The following is a 27,256-nucleotide window of genomic DNA, read 5'->3' as shown; positions in this document are numbered from 1 at the left end:
ATGCACCATATGTCATTTTATACATTATTCTACTAATAACACACACCCAAAAAAGATATTCCACACTATACACAATCTTATTGGTCAATCTTATGGCTCAATCTTGTAGTTCAATCATTTTAAGGTTCTGAACTATTTCCTTAAATTACTCTAGCCTAGAAGTACTCTAACCTGAAACTTGCCTATATTAAGCTATTATATACATTCATAGAGGACTTGTTATTTTTTGGCAACATTTGGTGAGCATATTGGTAGTGTAATGACTTTGCGAGCGATTGTTGTAACCAAAAATGGCGTAATTATATTCATATATGCTACCAATTTATACGGAACTCGCTATATAAGGCAGGAAGCAGCTACCATCTAAGGAACTCTCATTTTTTGTCTTGAAGTGCCTCGCAGAGTGGAGTGAGGGTGTCATAATAGTTACAAATATGCTGTTCGTTTTTTGATTATTCTCCTTTGACATACATGGCTTCTTAGAAATTTTAATGAATCTCATTATTAAGTGAGTTACTGCGAAAAAGCGTACATTGAATCTTGCACATTAATAAAATACTGAATCTAATGACAATCTATTAAAGATATAGTATATTTTTACATTGTATAACTAACTTTTTTTGAAGACATTACAACCGCAAAGGGAATTGCAAGATCGTGTCCGAACAAGCCTTCTCTAACAAGCCATTTGTTTGAAGAAAACTTATATGGTATAGAAAAATACCATATAATTGGAATTCAAAATCAGTAAAACTAGAAAAAAAAACATTCATCTGAGTGAAATAAAAAGTTGTAATACATACCAATATAATAATATATTATTTTCTATTATCTTTTAGAACCATCCAATAGTTCTAAGAGAAAATCGAACTATTTAGATAGTTCGATTTTGTCGTTTTTCCATTTTATTATTCTTAATTCAGAGGATACACCTAAACCATTTACACAGTATTTATACTTACTTCAACAATTCATTTTATTTCATTTGATATAATCATTAGTAGATCGAATTATGATATAAGACCATTAAACCGTCGATTAACATGAGTTCAAGCTTATATTACAATATTTGTGGAAAAAAAAAAACTTATTCATATAAAATGTTTAAAGACAAATAAATCAGAACACTAAAACCTTTAATTTCTTTATGTTTTCGAATGAATGAATGAATTGAATACTAACGAGTCACAGAATTTCTAAATAAAATCATTACTTATTATCGCCCATTTCTACGTCTAAACACGCCACCGTTATTCTATTTGTAATATTAAGAGTTCAACTTCCCAATTTATTTATTATTACATCTCTTATATAAATATATTAATATATTAACTATAAATAACCACTATTGTACAGTAATATATCAATCTTTTGTTATTTATATACCAAAACGACGGTATTTATGATTAAAAATTATTTTGGTAAAAAAGTATGCAGCACCGTTAATCTGCTCTTGGTGGCCAAGTTGGTAAGGCATCGGACTGTAAAGTTCCTGCAATAATCCGCAGATCGGGTGTTCGAATCACCCCCAAGAGAATTTTCTCATTTTTTTGGGAACAATTTTTTTTTTTGTTTTTTCTCTTCTTCTGCAGCTACACCTTTATTGTATGATTATCCTTACATGACCCCAGAGAGTGACTGTCCGTACTTTTATGTTTGGTTTCACGTGAGACGGTGAAATGAACAGGAAAGGGATGGAGAGTTGACTTCTTAATCCAATATTGATACATATCTTCACTCGATCTCGCGTTAGATATGTGATAAGAAGATCAGATGTTATCACCGTACTTGGCATCTAACTATCTGATAGAACGCACAACTCAAACAAGTGGCTATTAGGCTGAATTAACAGTAATAAATCAAAGAAGGTAAATATATTAAATGAATAATAATATTAGGATTGGTTCTTGTCTTCTAATAACAATAAGGAGGACAAATAATAATAAGCAACAAAATAATTTAACACGATAAAATGTAAAGCAGGGTGACCATATTCGTAGTATGTACGATGGTACACAAGTACGTCAATAACAAGAGGCTGTACCACAGGAGTGGCGCACCCTACAGTTCTCCGCTAATCTACACCCCAAAAACGGATCTTTTATGCCGAAAACGATTCTCTGCCAAACCTGCCAAAAGAAAAAGAGAAGTTCGGTTATGCCAAATTGTTGCTCTACATATTTAAGCGAATCTGGTTAAATCAAAATAATTGAACAGGACAATAATACAAACACAAAATATTGGTCTCACAAGAATCAGAAAAATCAAGATATAGCAAGAAATGCTACCCTGTATAATATAAAAAGGAAAATTGGTTTAGAAAAACACAACGGCAGGAGGATAGCCGAACTGAAATAGAATAATATTATAGAAAATGTAGGGGAAGTAGTACTCAGGTAAAGCAATGGAGTTGAAGTTAAAATATAGGATAGCGAGGATAATGATCCAAGCATAGAATGTGCATCAAACGAGCAAATATAGGGAAATCGCAAAATGAAATAAGAAGTATAGGGAAGGCTTAGGATTCAATTAACCTAACCAATAACCAGGCACACGCCGCCGCAAACCCTCCAACGAACAACATTTGGAAACCTTCAGATATCTTTTGCCAGTGACCACAATCATTACCGATAGAGATGATTGTTTTAACGTAGCCGAAGATAAACAATGCAATGGCCATGACAATACAACTAACGATCAAGCCAGTTTGAACAGTAGCAACAAAAAAATAAGGAATCAAAGGAACAAACCCACCAAAAAAGTAAGAGAGACCAATAGTAAGGGCAGATGTTATTTCTCTCCCTTCAGCAGGTTCTTCAAGGCCTTTACCATATCTTATAATAAAATCGACCAACTTTGCTGGCTTCTTCTCTAAATCATCAATAAATAAGTTTATAGCACTTTCATTTGTTATACCAATATCTTCAAGGATGTCAATGACTTCACATTCTAATTCATTTTGATTTTTGAAGAAGGATTGCTTTTCTTTTGTGACAGTATTATGATAGTATTGACTCTCGGATTTCGCAGCCAAATAACCACCCAAGCCCATTGAGATTGCACCAGACACTAATTCTGCAAAACCACCAGTGATCACAAGCTGCGAGTCCCCCAAAGATGTCAAAGCAGAACTCAACGCAAATGGAACAGTTAAACCATCACTCAAACCTATGATAATGTCACTCATCACTCTTGGATCAAATTTATTAAGGAAACTTGTGAATGCTGTTTGATTAGAAAAGTTTGAGCCGCGACTACCAATCGATTGTTCTTCAGATACTAACTCTGCACCCCTATCAGAAGGTATTAGTAGTTCAGAAGTATTAATACCACCATAATTACTTTGCAGTGTGCTTCTCAGTAATAGTTTGTTGTTCTTCGAATCATCCTTGGAGAGGACATTGGCAATAACGTTCTTAAGACCAACCACTGACATTTTTAATTTGCTTAGTGTGTAGGGTTCAGATAAATTCTATTCTTGTAATACTCTGTTTTGTGTGGCAAGTATTGTCTTGTAGGAAGAAGAGATTGCAAAGTAAAAGTAAAAATAACAAAACAACAAAATAATTTTGGTGAAAAAAAAAATAACAACACAAAAAAATCCAGTCAGGGATTACATGTACTAATTATATAGTGCTCGTGCAGAAAACTTTGTACATTTCTAAGAAAAAAATCGCCAGAACCAGATAACAAAAAACAAGTTTTCCACCAATATCCTCTCAAAAAACCAAGAAAAATGCATCAAAATAGCCTTCTGGATTCGAGTAAGATTTGTACCATTTCAACTGATATATTCGGTTTCTCTTCGTAGTCCACAATTCTCCAGAGGTCATCATTAGATATTATCCAATAAGAATGCAGGGATTGGTCAGCATGAAAAATTTACGATCCGGCCGGACATATATACATAACGGTTTATTGCTATCATGTGCTAACATCCATATTAGCCTTATTATTTTGTATATTTAAAGGAATTCCTTGTTTTAGATAATGACATGCTACGCTATTAGCACTGTGTTGAATGTAGCATAAGTAATGCTTAAGGTATTGCAGGCAAGTTTATCATTTGAACTGACGGTTGAGGAATCTTGATACATTGATCAGGAATACTACCACCAGGAGTTTGTTTCGGTAGGATCTTTGTTATTATCGTAGTTAAAACCAAATAGTTGAAGTTTATCTATTTACTTCTACACCCGCTATTATAACAAGACATCACTCGTCATTGAAATGTATGGCTAGTAGTCAATTTAACATAAGCCACATGAATAGTACATCATGCATAATTATAATAATGTTTTTTTTTTTTTTTTTATTTCAAATTTTACTTGTGTTAGCAATAAACTGTTATTTATATATATATATTATGTACATTTTGGGGAATTTCACAATTAAAAAAAAACACAATCAAACAGTAACAATGTCATCATTAAACTGACAGATGATGAAATTGCAACTTTTTTTCTTCGCAAAATAGTATTTTACTTCTAATGGCGCCAGCTGTAAGCCGTGTATATAGGGGCGTGTTATATGTTTTACTAAAACTACCACTATAATAGTTTTTCAGAGCCAGAAAGAAATGCTTATGTACATATACAATGCATAACTACCAGTACTGATGTATTTGTGATATTATCAAAAAAATTGATGTTAAATATTTAAGAATCAAGGAGCAATAAGATAAACACGTTTTCAAATCAGAAAATCCACTTTTAAACTAAATTATTCAGACATGAATTGATTAGAAAGTTTACATCCAATTCGGTTGGATACCATAAACCTTGCATTAGAAAAAATGAAAATAAAGATGAAGATAATGATAGTTAGTAATAATAATAAAATAGTACAAGATAATTGATAGATATCAAATGCTCTTATAGTTACAACTTCCTTTTTAATTCAGTCTCTTACAGTATGGTTGCGAATAAGCGAACACTCATACAGGTTACATAGATTCATTGACTGTTGCTTGAAAAGACATGAAGGAAGAAATACATTGAGTGGGCTCACGAAAGACAAAAAAGCTATCCGCAGCAAATATCGGCCTCTGTTACAAATCCACAACAACAGAATTTCATTTGAAAGGATGAAATTGTCATTAGAATATAGTAATTCTATAAGCGATAGCACTCTAATGAGTTCCATCTAGTATTTAGTATTCAGAAAATTCACTTCACGGTTATTATATTGAGGAAAATGACAAAGTCGCAGCAAAACATTCCAATGTGGAGGAACAGAAGAAAAAGAACAAGAAATAAAAAATAAAAAATCCAAGGATGCAGACAATTTAGGTAAAAGATAATGCTGAGTGTTTTTCCTATTATTCGAATATGCATAGGAGATTGATTCACAAGAATTCAATTCTTCCACTTTTTAAGACTGGAAGTGATAGACACTGGCATACAGTAAACAGGATCAATTGCGTCCAATCCTGGATGTCCAGTTAGACTTAATCCAGCAAGACCAAATACAGTATGAAATACATCCACTTGGTTGTCCGGTCTATCGCTAATTCCCCCAGTTTCAAGATCTTGAGAAGAAAGAATAAACCGTCTCAATTTGTCTTTATCGATCCATTCAACCCTTTTTAAGATGGATAGTGATGAAAGCACCCACCAACTATAGCAGACATCAGGAAGCTTTTCTGGACGGCCATTAAGACCTCCTTCGAATTCTTTGGAATTGTTGAAACTGTCCTGTTGGCGCTCACTTAACCACCAAGCCAAAAGCTCTTGTTTTTCTTCAGAAAGATAATGCAATCTGTCAGCAATTGCGAGACTACCCAAACATGTGAATATTTGTGCTGCATGACTTTCAGCTCCTGGAACAAGACCAAAACCTCCATCAAAGTTCTGACACCGTAAAATGAATTTCACTGCCGGTTCAACAACATCGTCCGTAAGCTCACCCAAAAGAGAGAGGGAAGAAATGGCGTTATACACGAATCTGGTGTCAATTTCCCCGTATTTATCACCCTGGAATGATCCATCAGGCAATTGATTATCCTTGATGAATTTAATAATACCCGATTTATCCTCATCAGTTAATGCGGTATCCAATTCTCCCAACATCACCAAAATCTGCAAGCCCGATAATGTCAGTAATAAGTGACCATCATGTTTAGGGAAAGCTCCAAATGCCCCGCTTCTAGAATCTCTACAACTCAATACATATTTTACTATGTCTTTCTTATCAAGCACATCCGGTGCATTCAACATGAAAAGAGCAGTCAACCCCCAATATAGTCCATTCAATCGTAGGTGCTCAGTCAACCAATATTCATAGTCCCTGGTATGTTTGTTAAGATTCACCACATAATCAATGTGTTTCTGAACCGCTAATTCCGTCATGCTGTATGTAGGATATCTATAAACTCCAATTGTTATTATAACTACAGTTACTACGTAATTTCGTGCTCATCTTTACTACACAAGGGCACAAAACCACATGACCAGACACACCCACACACCAACAAATCTCTGAAAGTAATAAAAAAAAGCATAAATTTTCTCTCTACTGAAAAATTTTCTTCTTACATTTTATTTGCAACCACTATTAAACCAAACCATTTCTATAACTCAGACAAGTAAGTCATGAGCTAATGAACTTATGCCTGTGCTTTCACGGCTTCACGTGGAGTGCTGTGATACTTTGTCACTAGTTTACTAAAACTGAAAGGCATTCGTGTATTATTTCTTGAACCAATTAAACTTGAAATAGGATCGATTATTTCTGGCTGAGTATCTGAAAAAATTATAATTCATTTTCTTGAATCCGATAAAACTAGTGAGTATAACTACTCAATCCTAGAAATCTATGACTGCAATGGCAGAATTTTTCCACTTAACTTACATTTTAGCTCTGATAAAATGTAGGGTACAGTGGTGGAATCGGGCTCATGAATCCTTATTTTTTTTAAACAAGGACACTCATGTTGGTTCGCTTACAGTTCATAAAGAAATTACTAACATGTTTCAGTATCGTTCGAAAATGACTAGATCCTCTGTCCTTGCCGATGCTTTAAACACTATCAACAATGCCTCTAAGACCGGCAAAAGACAAGTGTTGATTAGACCATCCTCTAAAGTCATCATTAAGTTCTTGCAAGTTATGCAACAACATGGTATGTTCGTTCATTTTTTTATTTTCTTTGCCTCTTTCTCTCATTTTCAATGTTTGCCATTTTCTCTTATTATCAATGTTTGCCATTTTCTTCTTTTCTCTACTAGAACCCGGGTTGATAACTGGATGGCTTGTCGGTCAGGATGAAAAATTCTTGTAATTTAGTCCCTTTCTGTCTTTTAAATATCCGGGAGATCAATTTTGCGAAATCTTACGCATTCATAGAAGGTATTTTCCCACTTTTATGAGTGTTTAATATTTCTCTACAATCTTTAACTCATATTCCATTTTGTTGGACGAGTACAATTTTTTCTTCTGTCAAACATTAGCACTTTAAAAGTTATTATATTATTGACTAGGACTGTTTTTACTAACATGAATCAGGTTACATTGGGGAATTTGAAGTGATTGATGACCACAGATCCAACAAAATTGTTGTTCAATTGAATGGCAGACTCAACAAATGTGGTATTGTATCCCCAAGATATAACGTTAAGATTGATGACATTGAAAAATGGACTGACAATTTGTTGCCAGCTAGACAATTCGGTTTCGTTATCTTAACCACATCAGCAGGTATTATGGATCATGAAGAAGCTAAGAGAAAGCACGTCGCCGGTAAAATCTTAGGTTTTGTTTATTAATTTTGCCTGTTTTTCTTTGTGCTATGTATTACATGTACTATGTATTATATGTTTTCTTTAATGTCAGCTTGATAACCATTCGATAGATAACGACTATTCTGAGCGAATTGAATATAATCTGTAATAATCATTCTAGATTTTATTATTCTCTGGTATCTACTCTATATAGGATCATGAAATGGTTTTTGAAAAAAATAAATCTTACATTGAGGATGTGTACGTGCACGATATTTATTATATGTATTTACATCCATATTTCAATTTTTCGATTGCAACCTTCACTTCATCCCACATATAATTATTTATTTTACTTAAAAAAGGAACAAATTCGAAGGATCTAAATGACAGAAATCATCCAATGTTGCCTGTTGATGACTATGCAATACATAGAATAACATCTTGAGTAGGTATTCTCCATACTTCTTCTCTTGCTGGATAGAAACCTAGTTCCTAAGTTGGTATGGCGAATAAAAAAAAAGAAAATATTCTATTAATCTAAAACAGATATTAATTCATTCTAGTATGGTAAGATATTAAAATATCAAAAATTCATCAGAACAGCAACTAGAGTTAGCGTTATTGTAGTTACCACTCTCTTATTGTGTTATCCGAGTTCAGGTTTTTCCCAAAAAATACTATAAGCACCGCTGCTCATCGAAAATTTTTTGTGTAGAAAATTTTTTTTTTTTTTTTTTTTTTTTTGGTTGTAATGTAGTAGAGATACAGTGATATCTTCAACATCAGCAGAAGCCACCATTTCAACAAGGAAAAAATGTCAGGTTCCTTAGTTATCAGGCGGAAAACGGTAGCTGAACGTTTTTCTATTATTTCCAAATCCTTGTTTAATGAAAGTGTTGGCGAATTACCGAATCCAAATGATTTTGAGTCAATCGATGATTATTTGAACCAGTTGACATTCTTAGTTCTTGATGTTAAGTATTCGCCAGTAGTGGTGTATTGCTTCAAGGAAATAATTTATGAAATTATTGCCCGCTTGGTATCAGATCCTTCTGTATTTGAACAGTCGTATCTCAAGTCCAAGAATGTTGTTGAAATACAAAAGCATGGGATATTGGTTTTATATGCACTTGCTAAAAATATTGCACTTTTTGATCACGATAGATGTGCTAGTGCCATTGCGTTGATAGAAATGCTTTTGCGAGATGTTATTTTCCTTCAAGATCAAGATAAAATGTTGAGCCAACTAGAAATTAATTTGATTTTGATCAGTTTTTATAGATTGTTGTGCCATTCCCATTCTTTCAGCAAATATGTCAGCCTCAAAGTTATTAATTTGATCATCAACAACTCTGATTCTACTCCAGAAAACAAATTATTGGCAATCAAGATTTTAGTGAAGACTCTCAATTATTCCACCATAACTCAAAATAAATTAATCAGTGAACAAATTGGTCAAGTCAGTTATGTTGGTCAGTTTGAAGCCATGGATGATTTCAATTACGAATTCTTAGATGTATATGAAGGTAAAAGAATCTCAAACTTTTTGTCTCTTCCATGCATTGAGAATACTGAGGAATCACAACACGATTTAACAATTCAGCCTGAAAACCTTAGTCTGCATATTAGATTGGTCTATGGGACTTTGGTTCCTAGTATAGACAATGCAACACGAACTGCTAGTAAAGAAAAACTCTCTATAAATAAATTTGTGCCTGTCGAATCAGCTGTTAAATCTTTAACGGAGTTGACAAGAAAAATCCTTGTTGGTAAACCAGTATTATTGTTTGGGGGGAATGGTTCTGGGAAATCGCTTATACTTAACCATCTCCATAGATTGATCAGGGGTAATGATAATGATTTAGTCACGATTCATCTTAATGACCAAACTGATATCAAGTTATTATTGGGTACCTATGTCTCATCTCACGAACCTGGGAAATTCGTTTGGAAAGATGGTGTGTTGACGAGTGCTGTGAAGAATGGCAAATGGTTGGTAATTGAGGATATTGACAGTGCTAAGAACGAAATCCTCAGTATATTTAGCAGTTTAGTAAAAAGCGAGGAATTGAAAATCAATGGTAATGAAAGAGTCAAGATTAAGAATGGTTTTCAACTTATCGCTACTATCAGTGTTGACGACACTGATCAGCTTTCTAAACTTTTAAATAGCAATTCGAATATTAAAGGCGACAATGTTTTGGATGTTGAACAATTCAATTACTGGCAGCAGGTCCTTTTCGAGAATTTTGAAAAACCGATATACCCGGCTGATAGAAAAGATATTTTACCAGATTTGATCTCCTTGAACAAATTTGAGTTGGTGTACCATGAATCCCCAACACCATCAGATTTGCTAGTGATATTAGCTACTAAGTATAAAGAAATATCTTTAGCCTTACCAAATGATTTACTTTGGCAAAAGATAATATCATTATTTTATTATATGAGGTTTAAGATATTTACCAAGAGATCATTTGTCGCTATGAACAATGGACTAAGTTTAAAAAAAATAGATAATTTTGAATTGATTAGATTGGCAAACCGAATCAATTTGCTTTTCCAAAATAACCATGAAGCTCTTAATAACAATGTTACTGTCAACGATCTCATGGAGAAAATTTTCACCGAAGCATTGGATATCTTTACGTCAAGTTTGCAAAATGATACCATCAAGAATTTCCTCATTAATAAAATTGGTTTGTTTTTGGAGATTCCTGCAAGCCAAATTAGGCTTTTTACAGATATTGATAGTAGCAACTATCAACCCGAATTGCAAGTATTCGACAATGAAATACATATTGGTAGAAACAAATTGATTATTAATCAAATTAATAGCAACTATCAGGCAGATTCTAAAAAGACCCTTGAAAATTTTGCTCTCACTAATCATTCGTTACATTTACTTGAAAAGCTTTCTATTAGTGTCAATCTAGTTGAGCCCGTGTTGCTTTCTGGTGAGACAGGTTGTGGTAAGACAACTGTGGTTCAAAATTTTGCTAAATTATTAAAGAAAAAAATTGTTGTTCTCAATTTATCTCAAGAGACAGAATCAAATGATTTGATTGGTGGGTATAAGCCAATTTTGAATAAGCAAAAGTCTATCATTTTACCTATTCACAATAATTTCTTAGAGTTGTTTGGACAAACATTCAATCTACTCAAGAACGAGAAGTTTATGAAGATCTTGAATAAAGAATTCAAAAATGAAAAATTTGGTAACGTCATCAAGCTTTGGAAAAAGGCTGTTGGTATGGCTCACGATTACATCAACAAGCAACAAGAGAAATTATCTTCTGAAGATAATCAAAGCAATGAGAATGATAGTTCTGTCTCGAAGAAGAAGAGAAAGTTAAATGATAAATTGGTTTTGCGTCAGCAATGGAAAGATTTCGAGGAAGAAGTTCTCCAGTTCCAAATCCAATTCGAAAGATCATCTAGCGATGCTAATTCTCTTCAGTTTGATTTTATTGAGGGATCTTTGGTAAAAGCAATCAAAAATGGTGATTGGGTCCTTTTAGATGAAATAAATTTAGCTTCTGGTGAGACTTTGGAAAACATCTCTGATTTATTGAGCAATGAGCCACATAATAGAAGATTGTTACTAACAGAAAAGGCCTCAACTGATAGTGAAAAAGATGAAATAGCCATTGCTCACCCTGAATTTAGATTATTTGCCTGTATGAATCCTTCAACAGATGTCGGAAAGAAGAACTTGGCAGAAAATATTCGTTCCAGATTTAACGAAATATTCGTTGACAGCCCAGACAAGAACAGAAACGATTTGAGGTCTATTGTTCATAAATACTTGTGGAATCATTTGGCAGGCGATGATTTCTCAAATAATGAAACGATTGATGATGTTGTTGACTTATATTATGAAGTCAAAGCGTTGAATGATAAGAACCTTTTGGTTGATGGCTCAAAGAATAAGATCGTTGTAAACATCAGAATTTTATCAAGAGCATTGGTATTCAGCACAGACATTGCTAGAACTTACGGCGTGAGACGCTCATTGTACGAAGCATTCAACATGATTTTGTTAACTTTGTTAGACTCAAGCTCAGAGCAGATTCTTAAACCAATTATTTATAAATACACCATTGGAAAGGCCAAAAATGTGAAGTCGATCATCAAAAGAATCCCACCAAGACCAAGCCATTTATCAGAAGATAGAGTCATTCAGTTTGCATATTATTGGTTGGAAAAAGGTGAATTTGATGTTGTTGAACAGCCACATTACATTATTACCCCATTTGTTGAGAAAAATTTGATGAATCTTGTCAGAGCCACTTTATCCAAGAGATTTCCTATTCTTATTCAAGGTCCAACTTCTTCAGGTAAAACTTCCATGATCACCTATTTAGCTAAGATCACTGGTAACAAGGTCATCAGAATTAATAATCATGAGCATACTGATCTTCAAGAATATTTGGGCTCTTATGTCAGTGATAGTGAAACAGGAAAATTGGTATTTAAACATGGTCCTTTGATTGAAGCTCTTAAAAAAGGTTATTGGATAATTTTGGATGAATTGAATTTGGCCAGCTCAGAAATCTTAGAAGGTATCAATAGATTGTTGGACGACAACAGAGAAATTTTCCTAACCGAAACACAAGAATTGATTAAGCCACATAAGAATTTCTTGCTATTTGCTACTCAGAACCCACCAGGTGCAGTTTATGGTGGTAGAAAGTTCTTGTCTAAAGCTTTCAAGAATAGATTCTTGGAACTTAATTTTGATGATATCCCTCAGGACGAACTTGAAATTATCTTGTGTAATAGGTGTCAGATTCCTCCAAGCTATGCCAAAAAGATTGTTATGGTATATAAGGAATTGACTATCCAACGTTCTTCAAACAGAATCTTCGAGACCAAAAATAGTTTTGCAACATTGAGAGATTTGTTCAGATGGGGTTCGAGAGAGGCAGTTGGGTATGAAGAGCTTGCAACCAATGGCTATATGTTGTTAGCAGAAAAGAACAGAAAGTTCGAGGAAAAGTCAATCATTAGAAGCGTTATAGAGAAAGTAATGAAAGTTAAGCTAGACATCGATGAAATTTATTCAACCAAATTCGACAATGTGAAAGATGTTTTACTTGATGATAAAGCTAAAACTGAAGTCGTATGGACCAAGGAGATGAAAAAGTTATCAGTATTAATTATCAATGCGTTGAAAAATAGTGAAAATATTTTGTTAGTTGGTGAAACAGGTTGTGGTAAGACGACAGTTTGCAACAACTTGGCGAAGAATTTTTACAATCAGAATCTTGTTTTCTTAAATGCTCATCAAAACATCGAAACGGGTGATATTATTGGTTCTCAAAGACCATTGAGAAACAGATCAAAGTTACAACAAACATTGAGAATTGAAATTTTGAAAGAATTGTCCGCTATAGACTATGATGTTAGTGCTACTAATGACTGTGATTTAAACCAGTTGGTAGAGATCTATGAGGAATATAGGCTGGCTGTCAAGGATTCCAGTGAAATTGAGAAATTGTTGAAGAATTTAAGGGTTCTATTTGAATGGAGTGACGGGCCATTGGTAAATGCAATGAAGAATGGTGATATTTTCCTTTTTGATGAAATTTCATTGGCTGAAGATTCTGTTTTGGAAAGATTGAACTCAGTTTTAGAACCAGAAAAGACTTTGTATTTGACAGAATACTCAAATGATATTGATCAAAACTTGATTGTCGGAAAAAAGGGGTTCCAATTTTTAGCTACTATGAATCCAGGTGGTGATTATGGTAAAAAGGAACTTTCTCCTGCGCTCAGAAACAGATTTACCGAAATATATGTTCCTTCAATGTCAGATTTTACGGACGTTGCTTTGATTGTTGAGTCGAAGTTGAATGATTCAGTTAAACATTTTACTGAATCGATAATCAGCTTTTCAGAATGGTTCAGCATCAAATTCAGCAATAATAATTCATCTTCTAATAATGGTGTTATTTCCATCAGAGATATTTTAGCTTGGGTTGAGTTCATTAATAACGTCCATAAAAAAGTCGGTCTCGAGGCTTCATTGGTTGGTGGTGTTTGTATGGTGTTTGTAGATGCCTTGGGTACAAATAATACTGCTTATTTGGCATCTGACATTACGAGATTAAGGGAAATCAAAGAAGAATGTGTACGAAAACTTTCAGAATTTTCTAAATTAGAGCTCTTAGACCTCTATGATCAGAAGGTATCTGTCACAGCCACTGATGATTTATTGAAAATTGGCTTGTATGATTTCCCAAGGGGCTCTGCTACTATCTCAAGTGGTTCTTTATCATTCAATCTTCTGGCCCCTACTACAGCAATTAATGCTATGAGAGTATTACGAGCCATGGTTATTAAAAAGCCTATCTTACTTGAAGGTGATCCTGGTGTTGGTAAATCAAGTTTGATTGATGCTTTGGCAAAAGCCACAAATAACAAGTTAACGCGTATCAATTTGTCGGATCAGACCGATTTGGTTGATTTGTTCGGCTCTGATGCCCCTATGGAAGGCGGAAACTTTGGTGAATTTGTTTGGAAGGATGCCCCATTTTTGAGAGCTATGAAATGCGGTGAATGGGTCTTGTTGGATGAAATGAACTTGGCCTCTCCTTCATTGTTAGAGGCTTTGAATAGTGTGTTCGACTTTAGACAAAGAGTTTATATTCCTGAACTTGATCAAGAATTTGAGTGTCATAAGAACTTTAGAGTCTTCGCTGCCCAAAATCCTCAATATCAAGGTGGTGGAAGAAAGGGGTTGCCTAAATCATTCATTAATCGATTCACTAATGTTTATATTGGTAAGTTGACAGATGTTGACATGGAAATGATTTGTCATCACATATACCCAAATATTCCGGAAGAAACAATCAATAAGTTAATCAGGTTTGTTTTTGACTTGGAGAAAGAAATCAACATCAAAAAGCTATGGGGTATGACTGGTGGTCCATGGGAATTTAATATCAGAGATATTATCAAGTTTCTTGATGTTGATAGCTCTAATGCATTGGATTTAGTCTTTGCTCAAAAATTCAGGTTGGAAAAAGACAGAAAGAATGTTTATAGTATCTATGAGAAAATTTTTGGAACGCTTCCTGCTAAAGACTCATATTTCCATATGGGACCAGATTTTATTCAGGCCAATACTGCCGTGATGAAAAAGGAAGAAAACACATCATTTTCAATTGATAGCTCCTTGCTTCCATTACAATCCAATATTCCATTGATTGAGTCAATTTTCACTTCTATAATGAAAAAATTCCCTGTATTGTTGGTTGGTCCAACTTTGGGCGGAAAATCTGATTTAGTGAAATATGTTGCAAATGCTATTGGCGCTAGGTTAGAGACGGTTCATATCCATAGTGAAATTGATATAACTGACTTGGTTGGAGGCCTCGATCAATACCACATCAGTAGAGAGCTCTTTCCATTAATCCAAGGCCTTGAGATTTTCCTCAAAGAATTTTTGGCAAGTGAAGTGGATTTGGTAAAGTCTTATTCTATTTGCAATTTCTTGGATTATTTGAAGTACTTGAGTGAATTCTTTTCAAATCACGATGAAAAAGAGTACGATGTCAAGTTAGACGAATTACTGAATAACTTGAATGCTTTGACTTCCAATTTGGAGCTTGAAAGGCTAGTAGCATTTGGTAATGATTTAAAGAAATTAAGGGAAAGTAAAAGTAAACAATTCCAATTCTTTGATGGTATATTGGTAGATGCATTGGAGAAAGGATATTGGCTTCATTTGTCTAACATAAATCTTGTGAACTCTTCTATTGTGGATAGATTAAACTCATTGACTGAAAACAATGGTGTCTTAGTTGTTAGCGAGAGTGGCTCAGCTGATGGTCAACCAAAGGTTATCAAGCCTCACCCTAACTTTAGATTATTCCTATCCATGAACCCAAAGTATGGAGAGCTTTCTAGAGCTATGAGAAATAGGTGTGCCGAAATTTATGTGGAAGCATTTGATGAGAGAGCGACAAGTCTTGACAGATTATTTTTAGGATTGGATGAGAAAGTTGATTTGCCAAGTACCACAGAAAGTGAGACCATTGAAAGTTCATTTTCAAAGCTTGCAGTTACTAGAAGTCACGAATGGAAAAAGGAAAAATTCTCTAGTTACTTTATTAGTTCTAAACAGTATTCAGCAAGATATTTGTCCATGCTATTAGATGTCATGAACAACGCTTCCGCCAACTTGGGGATCCCAGACAAGGTTGCGTATGTTGTTGCAAGCTTTATTCCTTATGGGCTCTTTGAAGAGATTTCAGATTTTGTGAAATTCGTTGATGGATGTGGGATATTTAATTCAAGTGAAAAGCTATTGGTTATGAAGCTATTCAAATTTTTGGGATTCCTAAAGGACATTTCCTGTATTGAAGATGAAACTCCACAGTCTGCTTTTGCAAATGCTCTAATTAATTCATGTGAAATGAGTGATGTAACCAAATTTGCATCGATCAAGTTTTTGTACGGCTTTTTTGAATTTTCTGAAAAATTCAAAGTTTTTGTGAAATCTGGAATTGATGAAGGATCAAAACGATATTTATTGGTGAATGAGGTTTTTGAATTTTTGAAGCATTCTGTAACTAGGAAAACTTCTGACGTTGGCTATGGCATTTTGTCTACTCTTTGTGTTTGTGGTACTCTTGCTATAGATATAAAGGAACCAGAAAAGTTCAATTTTATCATTGAAAAAATACAATCTTCTTTAGAGCTTTTGAATTCTGTGGATAAAAGTTTTAGCTATAGTGATTTGAATGCTCTCAAATCTTTTGAGGTCTTGAACTCTGACTCTATGACCCGTCTTTGGAATCACTTTGTCTTGTTGCCAGATTTGTTCGAAAAGTTAATCAAAGCATTGCCTGAATCTTGGAAGTCATTTATTAGAATAGAATACCAAAATGGAAGAATTAGTGGAGTTTCATTAGATTTGAATTTGTTCAAGAAGTCTCAAAATATTGATATGAATTCAAAGGGTTCTTTTATTAGCGTATTCAACTCACTTCAAAAATTGATAGAGTCTTCTACAACTGCATCTGGTGACTTTAATATTACAGATGCTTCATTGATGCTTTCCTTGAAGAGTGGAAGAGATCTTGTTTCGTTAACCGACAGTTATATCGGAAAGTTGGTAAAGCCGTATCCTGTTGCTTTGAATAATATTTACAGTGAAAGCTCTTTGGGTAGTATTCCATTTGTTGAGGCCACGTTTGAAAGATTATTTGATTTGGATAATGTTACTGGTGCTGATATTAAAGATTCTATTATGGATGTTAAATATTTGTTTGGTGAAATCGTGAAGAATTCAAATATTATCATCACTGATCAGTTGAGTTACTATAAAAAAATTCTCAGTTTGTGGTTGAAAGAAGTTATCATGAGTCAAATTATTGAGCTCCCAGACCTCGTTGAAATTCTAGAATCTGTTTGGAAAGGTCAAGCTCAACTAGAACTCTTATTTTCTAAGATGAAGAAAAACTCCAAGCTCTCTAAATTGTTGATGACATTTGAAAAATATTTTATGCCATCTTTTATGATTGTTTTCGAAGATAATTTGAGCTATGATAAGCTTGGTAAGGCTTTCATTTTCTTCAGCACTGGATTGATTCAATTGTTCATCCCAAGTGCGCCATATGACCCAGCTATTTGTGAGTTCATTTTGTATGATATTTTTACCATCAAGAAGCAAGATTCCGACGATTATAAGGCTGCCATAGAGACTATTAAAAGAATTCTTAGTGGTGACCAAAGAATCTTTTTTGAAGGCAATCATGAAGAGGAATTCGAGAAAATCCCTAAACCGCGTGTTGAAAGACCACAAGGAGAGTCTATCAAGAATTTGTTTGATGAATGGTCATCTTTTATGGACTCATCTGTTGGAAGTATGGCAGTTGAAAGACTTTTAGGTGCCTTAAACACAGATTTGAAGTCAAATAAAATTTCATTGCTTCATAAGAGCAGTGAGAGATTTTTGTTCAATTTAGCAGAAAATTTTACTGATTATATGGATTTGAACTTGATCTTCAAAGGTGGAATTTTGGGTTTGAATTTTGGGTTTTCCCTTTGCAACATGGAGCATACCAGTAATATAAAATCTGATGCTTTGTCTTCTTTGACTTCTTTCAGTGAATTCTTTTCCTCAAATAGAGATGCTTGTACTGCTCTCAGATCATTTGGATTTTTTTTCAATGAAAAAATGAATAACGATGCTTTCTTGGATACTCTTAATAGTATTTTATTTGAATCTTTCGCAAAATGGAAAACAGAAAGAACCAAAAAGGAAGCTGAAGAAAAGGAAGCCTCAAATGTCTACAAATTTAAGGGAGAAGAAGAAGAGGACCCTGAAAACGCTTACCAATCTTACTTCCCAGATTATGATGATGAAAATTCTATTCTTGCTGATGAAGTTCAATATTTCAATCCTGATGATGGCCCATTTGTCTCCACCGTGTTCTCAAATGTTTTCATGTCAAGATCTGACACGACTATAAGCGGAATTGTTGACGTGATTAACGAAAAATCATTCTCTTCCTCCAAAAAGTCAGGGACTGCCACTCCATCAATGGTTTCTAGTTTGTTGAATAAAATGTGGAAGGTTGTTGAAAACCATGAGTCTCAAAGTTTGCAAAGCACTGATTTCTACTTCAAGCCAAATATTTATCAATTCAACAAATGCTTGAGCATTGTTGATGACATCAGAACAGAAGTGTTGAGATTACTTGAACAATGGCCAGAGAATGCAACTTTGATAAACATTGGTACTGCTTGCAATGAATTGAGAACTTACAAGTCTACAACCACTCTCGCCAGATTGATAACGAAAATGGAACAGATCCTTAAGTTCCTAGATGAACTTGTTCAATATTCTAGCAATTTAGATAAGAAATTGATGCAAAGTTTTATTGGTAGAGTGACTTCATTGATTGTTAGTTGGAGGCAGATTGAACTTGGCTCATTCAACAATTTGATTAACAATGAACACGAGCTCATCGAAAAGAAATTGGTTGACAGTTACTATCTCTTATTTGAATTGCTTGTTGTTAGTTATGCCAGTGGAGAGAAGCAGATTGAAGAGATTGTGTCTTTGTTGAACATGTTTATGAGTAATTCCACACAGGGTGAATTTGAGGGTAAATTGAACTTATTGAAAGCCTTTGATGTTTATATCCAACTTTCATTCAAGATGGAAACGGACCTCCTTCAAAATATTATCAGTTTCTATGAGCAGTTTTTACCATCTATAAAAACTTGCCTTGAAGAGACCGTATCTAAATTGACAAAAGATATCAATGAAGTTATATTATTAGCATCTTGGAAGGATGTTAACATTGATGCATTGAAGGAATCATCCAGAAAGTCTAAAAGATCACTTTACAAGGTTGTTAAGAAGTATAGAACTGCTTTGTCTATTAATGTTCGTCCGATTATTGAAAGTGGATTGGATTATCAGTTGAGTCAAATAGAGTTTATTTGTCAACCTACAAAGAAAATGGAGACAACTCAGTTAGCCTTGGCTAATGATATTTGGTTGAATCAGCCAAAATTATTATTGAATCTTTCTAGTTTTCTTCCTAAGGTATCTGTGCTTCACAATGAATTGGAATGTGAAGAATTCCCAGAATTATTAGAGTTCTGCAAATCTATTTTGGGTGAAATGGATCGTCTTAGAAAAGCAACACCAAAGGAGATGAACGATGATAATAAAAAAATTGTTAGTGCTTTGAAGACAGAGAAGAGACTATTGTTAAGCTCAACTATCAAAGATTTGAAAAATATGGGATTGAAGACTCAAGAAATTCAAAAATACAAATTGACTGCAATTTCTATTTTGGCTAAAGGAGATGCTTTTGAAGAAGTCGATGATAACATTTTCTTTAGAGTTTTGGATTTGTTACCAAGATTGAGAAATTCTGTGGCTGAATGTGCCGAGGATGTTCCTAAAGAAGATGCAGCTAAGGGTCTTGCTATTACTGAAAATTTGATATTCTCCTTATTTTCTTTGAGAAAACCTATGAAGCAGCTTTTGAGTTACAAAAAGAAGTTGACTTATAATATTAGAATTTTGGAAGCTTTTGCTTTGCAGGTCAATGATGATGTTGTTAAGCCTTCAAATTTGATCTCATCCAAGGAAAAGGCTTTAATTTTTATTTCAAAATTCTTACCTAAATTGATTGATTTTGCATTAGAAACTATTCAAAGAAGTACAAAGATGCTGAAATTCATTGTTTCTAGTGACGTATTAAGCTTTCTTAATAGCGCAAGAAGTAGCTTCATTGAATTTGAATCTTCATATGATCCAAGCCTTATTCTTACCGTGTCAAAGCTTAACTTATTGAGTGAATTTGAGAATAGATTGAATGATTTTAGCGTCAATTTGAGGGAGGTTTGTGGTAAAACTCCAGAGCTATCATTCATTTTCGAGTTATTAGATAATTGCACGAAGGAAGGCGTTAAGTATTCTGTTTCTGATGAAAAGGAATTAAACATCCATGCATTTGATATTGTTCTTGAAGGAGCCATTGATTTAAGTAAATCTATTACGGTGGCTATGCAGAAGATTAAACAACTACAATCTGAGGAAATTGACGTCGATACTGAAAAGTATTTTATTAAAACTCAACAAAGATTTGTGAGCTACAAAAATCTTTTATATCTCGATCAAATTGTTGGTAAGATGGATTCATTGATCTCCAAAATTTCGAACTCTAATCATGAAGGTACTTTTGTGTCGGTGATTCAATATTATTTGCCACTTATCAATGAATACAATAATTTTACCTACACCATTGCCAAGAGATATGTCGATAATTATGTCGATGTTTCAAAATCCACTTATATATTAGCTACTGCTTTGTCTAGACTTGCCACTAATGGATTCTGCTCTCCTCAAAACTCATCTGAACAGGATGAGCAAACCGAATCTGGTTCCGGTGGTGGGCTTGGTGATGGTATTGCTGCTGACAGTAAAACAAACGATGATGTCGATGAAGATGATTTAGATGAAGATGATTTTACTGCCAACAAGGATGATGAAGATGAAAAGGATGATGGTATGGATGACAATGAAGAAGATAAGGCTATTGACATTGAAGGTGATATGGAAGGCCAAAATGAAGATATGGAAGCCCAAGATGATGAAGAGAAGGATGAAGGCGATGCCGAAGATCTTGATGAAGAGGTTGATGATTTAGATGATCTTGACCCTAATGCCGTCGATGATAAAATGTGGGATGAAGAAACCCAGGATGATAAAAAGGAAAAAGACTCAAACAATATGCCTGACGATTCAAAGCCGGATTCTAATGACCTTGAAGCTATGGATGAAGATAACGAGGCCAGTGAAGGTAAAAATAATGAGGATCCTAACAACGAAGATGGGGATGACGATGAAAACAATGAAAATGACGATGAGGCAGATGAGGAGGAAGATGTTGGCCAACAAGATGATGAAGTCGTTCAGGACGAAAATGAGCAATTGGAAGATACTGTTCCTGAAACTGAGGCTTTGGAGTTGCCTGAAGATTTGAATTTGGATAATGGCGAAGAGAAGAATGATGAAGAAGAGGACGAAGCAAATGGTGATGAAGATTTTGATATGGATAACGACTTGGACCAAGCGATTGACATGGAAGAGGAAAAGAAAGAAGAGAATATCAATGAAAGTGATGAGAATATAGACGAAGACATGCAAGAAAACCAAGATGAAGAAATGAAGGGTGATCTTGGAGAAGATGATTTGAATGATGAAGAAGATGAAGAAATTGGTGAAGAAATTGGTGAAGGCGAAGATGATGAGGAAAATGATGATAACAAAGATGGAGATGAAGATATTGAAAATCCTGATCTTGACACAGAAATGGCAGAAGATAATGAATCTAAGAAAAATGATGAAGCTGGTGAAGATAATGCTGATGAAAATGCCGTTGATGCTATTGAGTCAAATATTGATGAGAATAATGAGAATATTGACACGGAGGCTTCTGCTAAGCAAGCTAGTGGTGAGGAACGTGAAGGTGATCAAGATTTCGCCGATAATGCCAACACCGCAGGTTCAGTTGGCGATTTCCACAGCCAATCGGATAGCAAAAAGAATGAAGATAAGTCACAAAAAGAACAGCAGAAGGAAAAGAACGACGAAAGATTGAAGGAGTCGTTGAAACAACTTGGAGACTCTTTGAACGAATTCTACAAGAGATCTGAAGAAATCTTAGATTCTAATGAGGTATCTGATGAAACGGAAATCGAAAATGCTGCCGAAAATCCAGACCAATTACAGCATTTGGATAAGGACGATGACGATAATCTTCAAGCGTTGGGTAATGCCGAAAAGGACCAACTCCAAACCATTGATGAGGACAAGATGATTGAAGAGAAAGAAGAAGATAAAGCTGAAGACGGTAGTGCTGAGGATGATGCTGCAGGAAAAGATGATGACAATACGAGCTTATTAGAAGATAGGGATTCAGAAACTTTAAAAGAAAATGATGACCAAATTGCAATGGATGAAGATTTGGAAATGAATAAGGCTGATAATGAGAAGCACCAGGATGATCTTGAAAGAGAGCAAGAGAAAGATGATTCTGCCGAAATCGAACTAGATGATGATGAAAGCATTGAGCAAGATTCCGAGGAAATTGATAATGGGGATGGCCAAGATGAATATGGCAGTTCCAATATCGTTGACTTGGAAAAATGCGGGGCAGATATCATTCCTCCAGTTGATTATGAGGGTGCTAATGAATTATGGAAACAGTCAGAGTTTGCTACCAATGAGCTTGCAATGTTATTATGCGAGCAGTTACGTTTGATTCTTTCCCCAACTATCAGTACAAAGCTTAAAGGTGATTATAAGAATGGTAAAAGATTGAACTTGAGGAAAATTATATCATATATCGCTTCTGATTTCAAAAAAGACAAAATCTGGTTGAAGCGTACCAAGCCATCTAAGAGAAACTACCAGATTATGATTTCCATTGATGATTCCAAATCGATGTCAGAAAATCCTCAAACTGTGAAGTTAACTTATGACACAATCAGTTTGGTTTCCAAGGCATTGACGCAATTGGAATCTGGTGATTTGTCCATTGTCAAGTTTGGTAAGGACACCAGTATCATCCACAACTTTAATAAAAAATTTGATGCTAAATCAGATGGTCCTAAATGCTTCCAGTGGTTTGGTTTTGATGATACCGTCACGAATATGAAGGATTTAGTGGAAAATTCCATTGAGATCTTTAACCGTAATGGTAATGCTTCTTCAAACACTGATTTGTATAAATTGGAAATTATTATAAGTGATGGTATTTGTGAGAACCATTCAGAAATCTCCAGATTAGTTAGACGGGCCAAAGAAGAAAAGTTGCTAATTGTATTTGTTATAATTGATGGATTAAATAAGAATAAAGAATCTATCACCGATATGAGCCAAGTGAAGTATGAAACGGACGAGAGTGGAAATATGGACATGAAGATAAATAAGTACCTCGACACTTTCCCATTTGAGAACTACACTATTGTTGATAATATCACCGAGTTACCAGAAATGATTTGTCAAATCTTGAGAACCTTCTTCATGAGTAGTGTTTGATTATATGAATGAGAATGACTGCGCTATTTTTTTTATTGTGACACTATTTTTTTATATTAATTTTTCTTCTTTTTTGATTTTATTTATATATTCGATAGAATTTTATGTATAGTAATTGTTTTATTTATTTTTTCTCGCATTGTAAGGGTTTTTAATACAATTACCACATATACAGACACAATTATCTCATGCGGCTAAAATCCCAAATTATGGGTTTTACTAAACGCACATAAGTAAAAATATTTTTTTTTTTTTTTTTTTCTGACAACATCCCCCCATCAAAACAAGCCTTAAAGGGGGATATAGAAGACTAACATGACTATCACTATGGTAAATGATGAACAAGTTGTTGGGAAGGTGAATCTAAAAAGAATTGCCCCATCATCTGGAGAGTCTTTTTTTACCAGTAGTAGTCTTTCTCCTACGGCCAACACAGTTTATGATAGGAATATTGATGCGGGATTAGACCAAAATGCTACCTCACCAGACTCAAATATCGGTACTAATACCAGTGCTAATGAAACTCGGTATATTCCTCCTTGGACTCAACCGTATATTATTGGGGTTGCCGGCCTTTCGGGCTCTGGGAAGACCTCGGTTGCATCCAAGATTATTGAAGAATTGAATACTCCTTGGACAGTTTTGATTTCTCTTGATAATTTCTACAATCCTTTAACTCCGGAAGAGCGCGAAACTGCTTTCAGTAATGAGTTTGACTTTGATTCACCAAGTGCTGTCGACTTAGATTTGTGTTATGAGTGTGTGAAGAGTTTGAAAGAAGGTAATAAGACCAAAATCCCGGTGTATTCGTTTTCCAAGCACGATAGAACCGACAAGGAAATCACAATCTATGGTGCTAATGTGATTATTATTGAAGGTATTTATGCATTATATCATCAAAAATTGGTTGATTTAATGAATTTGAAAATCTATGTGGACACAGATTTGGATATATGTTTGGCTAGAAGATTATCAAGAGATATCTTGTATAGAGGAAGAGATTTAGAAGGTGCATTAAAACAATGGTCCACCTTTGTCAAACCGAATGCTGATCTTTTTGTGAAGTCAACTATGCAGCAAGCAGATTTAGTGATTCCAAGAGGTGCTGACAATTATATTGCAATCGATATGATGATCAAGCATATCCAGAAGCAATTATTGAGGAAGTCTAGAGAACATTTGAAATATTTAGAGAAGTTGAATAACAGCTTAAACAAAGTTGAATTGAAAAATATTATTAACTTGATTGTGTTAAAAGAAACCAATCAAATCAGTGCTATCAATACCATTTTAACCAATAAGGCCACCAGTATTGATGATTTCATATTTTTCTTTAATAGAATTTCATCTATATTAATTAGTAAAGCATTAGAATTGTTAACTTATAAACCATCAGATATTCCTATCATCACACCTACAAATGTTCCCGTCGATAATGCCTTGGAAGTTGTTGAAGAAGCAATTGCTGTGAACATAATTAGATCGGGAGATTGTTTCATGAATTCATTGAAGAGAACGCATCCGGAAATCAAGATTGGAAAGCTATTGATCCAATCGGACAGAAAGACAGGAGAGCCTCAATTACATTCTATCATGTTGCCAAAAAATGTTGGAGATAAATCATTGAAGAAGAAAATCCTTTTAATGGATGCTCAAATTATTAGTGGTGCAGCGGTGATCATGTCCATCCAAGTTCTACTCGATCATGGGGTGACAATGGAGGATATTATCATTGTTTGCTACTCAGCTACAGAGCAAGGTACAAGAAGAATTTTGGCAGCATTCAGTAAAGTCAAGATTGTTTTGGCAAGAATTGGATCAATGGATGGTCGCAACAAAGAGTGTGATAATGACTGGTGGTTTAGGACTAGATACATTGACACTATGTATTATGGAACTTAAAATTCCTTATATTCTTATGTTTTTGCTTTTTCTTTCATTTATTTTCCATATATCTTAGTTATTTATTGCATGCAGAGCCCCTTAATAAAGACTCCCACTTATATTATTACATGTTATAATTCGGTGTAAGGGTGTGCGCGACATCCGTACAGCAAGCCATTGCATTTTTTGGCCAAAAAAAAAAGAGTTAGGCATAAATCAAATTAAACGCTTGAAAAAAAATGCCCAAGGTCTTGTCTTACTTTTCGTGATCTTTGATTTTCATCTAGTGAACTAGTGTTGTTTATCAAACATTTTCAATTAAAAGTATCGTTGTGGACATGGGTAATTTTAGATTTCCAATTAAAGTAAAGAATCCTGTTGGATTTCTTAATACCAGAATAATTCGTGATAATTTCAAGAGACAACAAGTCGCTGACCATGAGGTAACAGTAACTGCATTGAAATTTATTTCTAGAAACACTTTGTTACCTGCTAGAGTGAGATTGGAAGCTCAGTTACAATTAGCAACCATGCCAAACTATACCAGAGAAGCACAGATTAAAAATAGATGTGTGGAAAGTGGAAACAGTCACTCTGTTAATAGAGCCTTTAGATTGTGTAGACAGCAGTTCAGAGAAAGAGCTAGAGGTGGTGATTTGCCTGGTGTCAAAAAGGGTGTGTGGTAATTGCCTCACATCGATGGTTAATGGTCAGGAGCCGCTGGGCAGATTTTGTTGGCGTTGATATAGTTAGTTTCTTCCTTGTATTTAATTTGATTATAGTTATTCACTCAAAAATAGAATTGAAAGGGAAAACTTCCTTGTAAGCTAGTAAAAATAGCCTGCTCTTTACAAATCATGATCAAGTGATTAAGAACATTGTATTGGGCAACAATCAGGGCGCCGTGGGCCACCCTGCAAAAAATAATAATTAGAACATATAAAGCTCTGGAAACTCTTAATAGACTTTCTGATAAAAACAAAAAACGATAAAACGATAAAACCGGCAGCACACATAATAGATATGACTGTGAACTCCAGAGGGAGCAAGAAGACATGAAAGCATATTCAACATACTAAATGTTAATGAAAAAGCATCACTGGCATGAGGATTCAGTTTAGCAAGCTCTTTATGATATTGGAGAGAGGATAAAGTAACTCAAGAAAAACAAAACAAAAAGTATCAAAAAAAAAAACTAATAACAATAATGAGTAAACTATTCTAGTTAAAGAACAATTTTCAGCATCCACAATTAGCGTTCCCATTGACAGGGGAATCGTTGTTGACAGTCAAATCAACTCTCTCGCTATTTCTATTGTCGTTAACTGAGGCAGCCCCGGCACTAGTGTCAGGAATTTTATGACCGATGGCCATGAATATTTCATTGACATTGAAGCCTGATTTAGCACTAGATTCGAAAAATAATAATCCTTCATCCTTTGCCAATTGTTTGCCTTCTTCAATGCTGACTTTTCTCTTTGAATCCTCACTTCCTTCTTCCTCATTTTCAACAACATCATATTTGTTACCAACTAATGCGATGATGATATTCTTTGAAGCTTGTTCATGTAACTCTTTAACCCAGTGTCTGGCCTTAATAAATGATTGTGGTTTCGTTATGTCATAAACAACCAAAGCAGCTTGAGCATTTCTGTAATACATTGGAGCCAAGGAAGCAAATCTTTCTTGACCAGCTGTATCCCATATATCAAACTTAATTGTTCTATCGTTAATCGTACAGCGTTGGGTTAAATAAGCTGCACCAATAGTTGGTTCTTTATTTTCTTGGAAATCATTGGAAACAAAACGAAGAACCAAGGACGATTTACCAACAGCAGCTTCACCCAAGAGAACAAGTTTTACCGAAGTGGATGATTTTGCATTCATTTTTGGGATGGTATATCGAGAGCTTTAACTGAGATGATGGTAATTGACGCAATGAGATAACACGGATGACTTTGCTGATTTCTTGGTAATGAACTAAGGAAATGATCTGATAAGCAAAAATAATTCACAATACTATTTATAGTTCACAAGTAGAGATTTGATTGAAATCCAATAATAA

General features: G+C 34.4%; 7 protein-coding genes across 7 annotated transcripts; 4 read left to right on the top strand and 3 right to left on the bottom strand. All coding sequences in view use genetic code 12, as the record gives it.

The window, feature by feature from the left end:
* Nucleotides 1–2,518: 2,518 nt before the first annotated feature.
* On the bottom strand, nt 2,519–3,436 carry CCC1 (Ccc1p; the record flags this gene model as incomplete). The annotated part of the gene is made up of 1 exon (XM_064996790.1): nt 2,519–3,436. The coding sequence occupies one exon, from the start codon at nt 3,434–3,436 to the stop codon at nt 2,519–2,521; it is 918 nt and encodes a 305-aa protein (XP_064852862.1).
* A 1,921-nt stretch (nt 3,437–5,357) lies between these two features.
* BET2 (Rab geranylgeranyltransferase BET2) lies at nt 5,358–6,350 on the bottom strand (the record flags this gene model as incomplete). Its single annotated transcript, XM_064996789.1, has 1 exon — nt 5,358–6,350. One exon carries the CDS (start codon nt 6,348–6,350, stop codon nt 5,358–5,360), a length of 993 nt encoding a protein of 330 aa, XP_064852861.1.
* Nucleotides 6,351–6,990: 640 nt separating this feature from the next.
* DASC09_031890 (uS8 family ribosomal protein) lies at nt 6,991–7,766 on the top strand (the record flags this gene model as incomplete). Its single annotated transcript, XM_064996788.1, has 2 exons — nt 6,991–7,123; nt 7,507–7,766. The coding sequence occupies 2 exons, from the start codon at nt 6,991–6,993 to the stop codon at nt 7,764–7,766; spliced, it is 393 nt and encodes a 130-aa protein (XP_064852860.1).
* Nucleotides 7,767–8,538: 772 nt separating this feature from the next.
* On the top strand, nt 8,539–23,307 carry REA1 (AAA family ATPase midasin; the record flags this gene model as incomplete). Its single annotated transcript, XM_064996787.1, has 1 exon — nt 8,539–23,307. One exon carries the CDS (start codon nt 8,539–8,541, stop codon nt 23,305–23,307), a length of 14,769 nt encoding a protein of 4,922 aa, XP_064852859.1.
* Nucleotides 23,308–23,622: 315 nt separating this feature from the next.
* URK1 (uridine kinase URK1) lies at nt 23,623–25,209 on the top strand (the record flags this gene model as incomplete). Its single annotated transcript, XM_064996786.1, has 1 exon — nt 23,623–25,209. The coding sequence occupies one exon, from the start codon at nt 23,623–23,625 to the stop codon at nt 25,207–25,209; it is 1,587 nt and encodes a 528-aa protein (XP_064852858.1).
* A 320-nt stretch (nt 25,210–25,529) lies between these two features.
* Nucleotides 25,530–25,877, top strand: MRP2 (mitochondrial 37S ribosomal protein uS14m MRP2; the record flags this gene model as incomplete). The annotated part of the gene is made up of 1 exon (XM_064996785.1): nt 25,530–25,877. The coding sequence occupies one exon, from the start codon at nt 25,530–25,532 to the stop codon at nt 25,875–25,877; it is 348 nt and encodes a 115-aa protein (XP_064852857.1).
* Nucleotides 25,878–26,430: 553 nt separating this feature from the next.
* DASC09_031850 (Rab family GTPase) lies at nt 26,431–27,078 on the bottom strand (the record flags this gene model as incomplete). The annotated part of the gene is made up of 1 exon (XM_064996784.1): nt 26,431–27,078. The coding sequence occupies one exon, from the start codon at nt 27,076–27,078 to the stop codon at nt 26,431–26,433; it is 648 nt and encodes a 215-aa protein (XP_064852856.1).
* Nucleotides 27,079–27,256: the final 178 nt, after the last annotated feature.

Source organism: Saccharomycopsis crataegensis, assembly GCF_037102585.1.
Source record: "Saccharomycopsis crataegensis DNA, jcf7180000000084, whole genome shotgun sequence".
In the NCBI taxonomy this organism is placed as follows: Eukaryota; Fungi; Ascomycota; class Saccharomycetes; order Ascoideales; family Saccharomycopsidaceae; genus Saccharomycopsis; species Saccharomycopsis crataegensis.
The sequence above is the reverse complement of the archived record's forward strand: the minus strand, read 5'-3'. Positions and strand labels throughout refer to the sequence as shown.